The 6,568-nt window shown below is 31.3% G+C and overlaps 1 protein-coding gene across 1 annotated transcript; it reads left to right on the top strand.

Annotated features, from left to right (window-relative positions):
* The first annotated feature begins 5,195 nt into the window (after positions 1-5,195).
* Positions 5,196-6,344, top strand: LOC149545234 (uncharacterized). The gene is made up of 2 exons (XM_089790598.1): positions 5,196-5,397; positions 5,517-6,344. The coding sequence occupies exons 1-2, from the start codon at positions 5,202-5,204 to the stop codon at positions 6,107-6,109; spliced, it is 789 nt and encodes a 262-aa protein (XP_089646724.1). The 5' UTR covers positions 5,196-5,201; the 3' UTR covers positions 6,110-6,344.
* Positions 6,345-6,568: the final 224 nt, after the last annotated feature.

Genomic DNA, 6,568 nt, shown 5'->3' with positions numbered 1-6,568 from the left:
TTTGCAATTTTGCATTGTAGGCCTACAAAACTATCCAGTTTGGATTCAACCATGATAGATTGATCCTAAGATATCTAAAGATGTTCCTTAAACACTTATTTCCCTATTTTAGGTAATTTGCCAGATTTTGCCCTATAGAGGAACTTTTAGCATTTCTAGGCTTAACAGTAGCTAAAAGCTAAAAATGTGACTCATCTCTAACACCTACTTAACCACACCTTTTAAACATAACTTGGGGCTTTATCTTTAGAAATTATTCATTAAATTTTTGGCTAGACCATTTACAAGCCAAAATTCTTCTAGGATTTTGTCTTTCTCCAAGGTGCTCCTCCACCACATATTCTAGTTAAATACTCTCTACAAAAAGATAATAAACTAAAAACCATGGATGAAGTTGAATGAAATGTAGTGGAATAGAATAGTGGTAAACATGATGAATCTTATTGGCAGGTGGGAAGAGAGTTGGGGGATAAGATGAATGATTGGGAGTTGTTAGATGAGAAGGTCTTGGAGATTCACATAATGTCAACCTCCAAAGACAAGAATAACATGATTATCAAGGCTTTGATGTCCATGAAGGAGTCCTAAGAGAAGTTGGGGGAACAACTAAGTGAGATGGTGTCTCAACATAATTCTTCCTAGAAGAGGATAGGGTTGACACCATTGGAGATATTAAAGAGGGTCTCAAAGAAAGGAAGCTCAAAAGAAAGAGTAGGGAGAAAGCTTAGAGTAAATATGAGATTTTGTAGTTGGCTACTAAGCAAATCATTGGGTTGAGTGATGCTCCATCTTCCTATCCAGGGAAACCACCCTCCTTCTTGGATAAGATCAAGGAGCTATGAAGGTACTCAGTTGTCTTAGGTTTGTAACTCTAGGGTTTTTGTCTATTTTGTTATCAATAGTCTATGCTAGTATGGGGTTTTTTGGTTCATGGTTTTTAGTTTTTTGGTTAATGGTTCATGATTCTATGTTTGTGATCGTTGGTTATTGGTTGGTGTTTAGTGGTTGGTGGTAGGCTCTCCAAATCTATTTTTTACATATTTTTTCTATATATTTTGTTAAATTTTAATTTTTTTTTTCTTAAAATAAAAGTAATGTTTTAGGATATTGAACCATTTTTTGCTATTCTTTGAATTTGACATTACTTAGCTATTAAGATTTCAGTCCCTCTCCCACTTTTCTTAATAGAACAACATTATAACACATAGTAGTAGATTTTTTTAATATGTAAACCTAATTAAATAAAAAACTTTAGTAGGGATCAAACTCATTAGATGATGTAATTACAATGGGGAATGTACATGCATTCAAATAAATTCTTGTAGATCAGTACTCTAAATTAAAATGAAAGAAATAACCCATATTAGACAATAATACAATTACAAAAAGAGAAATAACACAAATAGTGAACAATAATTCATTGTGAACAAAAATCCACTAAAATGAGCTAATTGAAACATCAACTACACTAATATAGTTCCTTTGAAGAACAACATTGGATTCTACATATACGTCTTCTCAGTCAACTCTAATCTCTTTCTCTGATCCAAATTTGCATTATTAACTTTGTATCATAAAATCCTCTCATTAGTACACACATCCATCCATACATTTAAACTCACAAACGAGTCCACTTTCTTATACAAGTCTCAAACACTTATTATGTCAACTCAATATAAGACCAAATAAAAAAAATAAGTTACATCAACCAATCTAATTCTATAATTGTAGGATAGACACATATAGAATAGATTAAAATATCAAATAATACTTTATCATCCAATAGTTAATCACAATAATCCAAACGACATGTTTCTTGACTGAGTTAATTCATAAATAAATTCCCCTTCACTATCCAACAAGAAAATTAGCTTTCATGCCACCAATCCTTGCAAAAGTTTGAAAATAGATATGAAAGTATGTCTTCATCAAATATGCTAAATTGTAGACTAAAATTATACTCCACCAAAAGTCAGTGAATATAAAATTGAACCACTATAAAATAGTTCTCATTAAATACCATTAGTAACTAGTCTTAAAAAAATCTCTTGTAAATTCTTTGAATCAAATTAGAAATACATGCGATGGAAATTATATCATGTGGACTCACTAAACATCATTCCACAATGTTCTCTAGATCTCAGATTCAATGAATTGTGATGTCCATGAAACTCTCTCTACACTGATCAATAACAAGAACACTATCTAATAGACATATTTGTTGTCATCAATCATAAAATTCTAATGTCAAACATCAATAATTCCAAATAGAAATCACCAACTATCTCTTATAAAATCCAATATACTAACACTTACCCCAAGAAATGTGGAGGATTTTGGATTACCGAGGGAAAAAGAAAGTAAACATGTAATAAAAGAGAAATGAACTTTGGCTTGAAAGATTTGCTTACAAAAGTAGAAGTAAGGCACAAATAATACTTCTCAAAAGATCAAATGGTTAACTAATTAGAACCAAAATGATTGTAAGAAAAATAAAATTATAGAATCATTCTAGGAAATTATTTTTCATGAATAATGACATTAATAAGTAGAAATTTGGTATTTTATAGTTGAACAGAGTCTGATATCATTGAATAAAATATTAAGCCTTGTGGGTAACAAAAGCTTGAACCATTCTAAAGTATTAAATATATAATGAACTAGAAAATCCAAGGGATTATAAGTCAATCTTTCTACAAAATACTGAATAGAAAAAGTCTTGGTCTTTAGGGATTAGTGGACATAATGACCTCAATAATCCTTAAACCATTAAATAAGAAAATTTGTGAAAGATAAAGATAATGAAAGACAAGCCAAAAAAGGAAGAATAAAAACATTTTAAAAATAGGATCCAAAAGTGGCATCTTAACAACTAAGTTCTCTTACCTAGGATAATGAGGTCCCTAAACCACAATAACAAAAATATGAGATTGCTAACAATACAAGATTAAAAAACAAACAAAAAAGTTGGTCCGCATTTTTCTAAGTGGATAAGTATGGAATGGTTTGAGAATCATGCCAAGTTTAGGAAACATTATTTCACTATTCAAGTTTCCCTAAGCAATGAAATATCCAAGGAAAAAGAAAAAAAAAATGTTAACATATTATTAGAAGATGTAGTGCCACTCACACCATGTTGTAGGTAATAATCAACATATTGAATAATTAGTTTGATGAAGTAATTATTGTTTTCATGCCTGGTCACATATGACCCTTTACTGCTAAAAGTATTCAGGATCAATTACAAAAATGATATTGATGGTAAGGAATTATATGAACTTCGAATCATTTACATGAGCCTTCAATAATTGAATGATCAAGGGATAATGTGAAGATATTCTTTGGAGATTTAAGAATAAAGGTGGAAGTAGAATTAATTTCCATAATCTATATTCTAGAAGGATTTGAGATTCTATAGAGGGAAATTTGATCTCTATAAAATTTGACTACAAAAAACATTATTGTTGGTAAATCTTCTAAGTCAATGCATAATTTTTAAAACCATTTTGGATATATGGAAGTGTTTCTAGCTCAAGTATTGCATAAAGATCTTTAGTCCATTTTTCCATCAAAATAAAATCTTGATTACTTTGGGAGTTTTTTCTTGTATTCATTTTCTTTCATGTCAATAGGAGACAAGTTTTTTCGATCAAGTATTGTCATCAATAAAAAAGGGGTTCTCAATTTTGTTGCACATGTTCATATTTTTCTCATCAATTTGTCAAATGTGTCTTCAAAGAATGGATATTTCTATGTTATTCTACTAATTTGGAGCATTTCTCTATTGATGACATATATATATATATGTTCTCACAGGTTTATCTAGACTAATGAGAATTTATATTAGTTCTTTTGTAAAGTATGCCAATTCTCTCTAGAGTCTTAATGTTTCTTTGGAAAACCATATGATCGGTTATTGGCCCAAAGATTAGATCTCTTTTTGTTATTTTCATATGCACTTCACATCTTGATTGTTCCTCCCCCATGAAAAAATTCAAAGTATATTGTGATGAAATAAATCAATGCATATTTTGGTATCCCTTTACATGCACTACAAGTTTAACTTTATAGGATGACTTACTCACAAGCTACACTTTTCTCTATATGACATAATGGAAACTCAAAGTGTGAAGGATATATATAGATTAATTTGTTCAAAGATAAGGGATTGGTAAAGCCTTTTGAAGAATAAAGAGGATTTTTGAAATCATAGAAAAGACAAACCCAATATATTAGATAGAAGAGGTGTACAAGGAAAATTTTGCGAAAATGATCGAAGTGTGACAAAAATGTTTTGATCTTCCAATTTCAGTTTATAAATATATCTAAAAGTAATTGGTGTTTCTCTAAGGTTGCAAGTCTTTCCTTAGTTTCATACACTAGTAATTAGTACATTTTAGTGAGCATTATTTTTACAGTGATTTTTTCCAGTTTAGATCAAATCTAAAGTTCCTATCTGTATTGTACATTTGGATTATTTACTTTACTTTTTATAAGATGATGTTATAATATACTTTTTTATCTTAAACTATTTTTATATTTGAAAAAAAAAAGATTTTTCATATGCAAATCTAAAGTAATATAATCAATTTATAGATATTGAATTACCTTACTAATAAGCCCATTCTAATATTATAATTCATCAATTCCTACATTTTCAACTTTATTTTACCATCTCCAAAACTTGAGCAATTTTTGTTATATAATTTTATTTAATCTTTAATTATTTATAACTGCGATCGCAAAACTAAAATTCTTGACATTAGGTAGAGATCATTTTAGAAATAGTTAGTTATTTTTAATGTTTGTGCAACACATTCATCTTTATGAAAATGTATCCAATAGAGACGCAAGGAAACTCGGTAAGCTAAGCAAATTTCATACATATATATAAAACACAGGCCTAAGTGTCGTGGTTGGCAGAAAGTTAAGTTGACTATTAACATTTCATCGTAGTCGTCACAGATTGAAATTTTCCTCAGGCGGAGAGTTTTATGTTAGATCAGAGGACAACGCGGCGATTAGGAGGAGTTATTCAACAGACACAATCAAACTAACAAGCAAACAAAGCTTGTCGTTCAACTATATCGCAAGCAAGGTAACAACATTATCACCTAAAAAATCACATACACCTCCGTCGATGATCAGGCTATAAAAAGAAGACGAAAGTTCAAGAATAGCATCAAATCCTAAACACAAAAATGGCGTCAAACACCATTAAATATAAAGTTGCACCAATACTTCTGCTGGGAATTTTCATTAACTTTACTTCTTCTTTTGTGAGTGCGAACAGTCGTAACAGCTACGAAGAAGGCATTCAGAAGCCTGACAATGTTGTGGTGAAGGGGAACGTCTTCTGTGACACCCAACTATCAGAAGTCCCGTACATCTTACCCGGTAAATATGCAGTGTATTTTATTTATTATTAATATGGCACATCATTAATAATTTTCACTACGTCCATATCTTAGATTCCTTATAATTCAAAGATAGTAATAAAATGGAATTTGTTGCAGGTGCAATAGTTTCCGTGGAGTGTAGAATCAACAGCAACAGGAAATGGAAGAGCGGGCATAGCATGGTTTGTGTTGAAGGAGAAACAGATGACAATGGAGAATTCACGGTGGAGCTTCCCGTCGTCCAAAATTTTAGCCCTAGGAAGTCATGCTCAGTTAGACTTCTCAGCAGCCCTCATGAGTTGTGTGACATACCATCAATCACTACGTCATCCCATCTCTCCCTAACATCTTCAAATCCCAATGGAGTGCACGTCTATGAGTCTACACCATTATTCTACCGTACATCCAAACAAGAAGCTGTCTTTTCTTATTTTCCCCGTCGTAAAGCTCTACAAGTTGGCATTCCTCCGCTACCCAAGTTCAGTTTCCCTCCTCTTCCTAGTATTCCTTCACTACCAAAATTCTCTGCTCCCCCTCTTCCTAGCATTCCCCCACTGCCCAAATTGAGTGTTCCCCCACTCCCTAATGCACCTCCTCTAAGTATCCCCTCTATTCCACCTCTTCCTAAGCTTAGTTTTCCTCCCCTGCCCTCTTTCCCTTCCTCATTTCCACCATTTCCTCTTTTCACTCCACCTCCACCTTCCAAATGACGAGACACTCTACTTGCAAGCTTTGGGACTTGCCAAAATGGTCTTCAGTCATGCTCATTTTTAAATATGCATTCCCGTATTGTGGAATTCGCACCGAGTTCACATATTATTATTATGTATAGGATAGGATTGTGCTAAATTGTTATATCATTTGTTTGGAATAATTGGTGACAATCGTTTCATTTGATAGCATTCATTTTGTACTATTTTTATTAATATAATATATTTTTTTAAATATTGATAATATATATTATATAAGTGTTTTATTAAACTTCCATTGCTAATTTTGATGTAAATTTAAAGTCATATTACAAGTTTTATGTACTTTGTTTTTAAACTTATTGGTAGGATCTTGCCTATAATCTATGATTTTGTTTGCAAGTATTATTGTAAAATATCAATAATATTTTTATCTATAATATCTATGCAAATTGAATATTCTTGAATACATTTTTTTGG

Source organism: Cupressus sempervirens, chromosome 7 (assembly GCF_028749045.1).
Source record: "Cupressus sempervirens isolate cs-2001-9-10 chromosome 7, ASM2874904v1, whole genome shotgun sequence".
NCBI classification, from domain to species: domain Eukaryota; kingdom Viridiplantae; phylum Streptophyta; class Pinopsida; order Cupressales; family Cupressaceae; genus Cupressus; species Cupressus sempervirens.
This window is presented reverse-complemented; position numbering and strand designations above follow the sequence as displayed.

Excerpts from the sequence above, each read along its gene's own strand:
- LOC149545234 (XM_089790598.1), top strand. The coding sequence starts at position 5,202 with ATGGCGTCAAACACCATTAAATATAAAGTTGCACCAATACTTCTGCTG. Across the intron at positions 5,398-5,516 it reads AGTCCCGTACATCTTACCCG|GTGCAATAGTTTCCGTGGAG; the intron begins GTAAATATGCAG and ends AATTTGTTGCAG.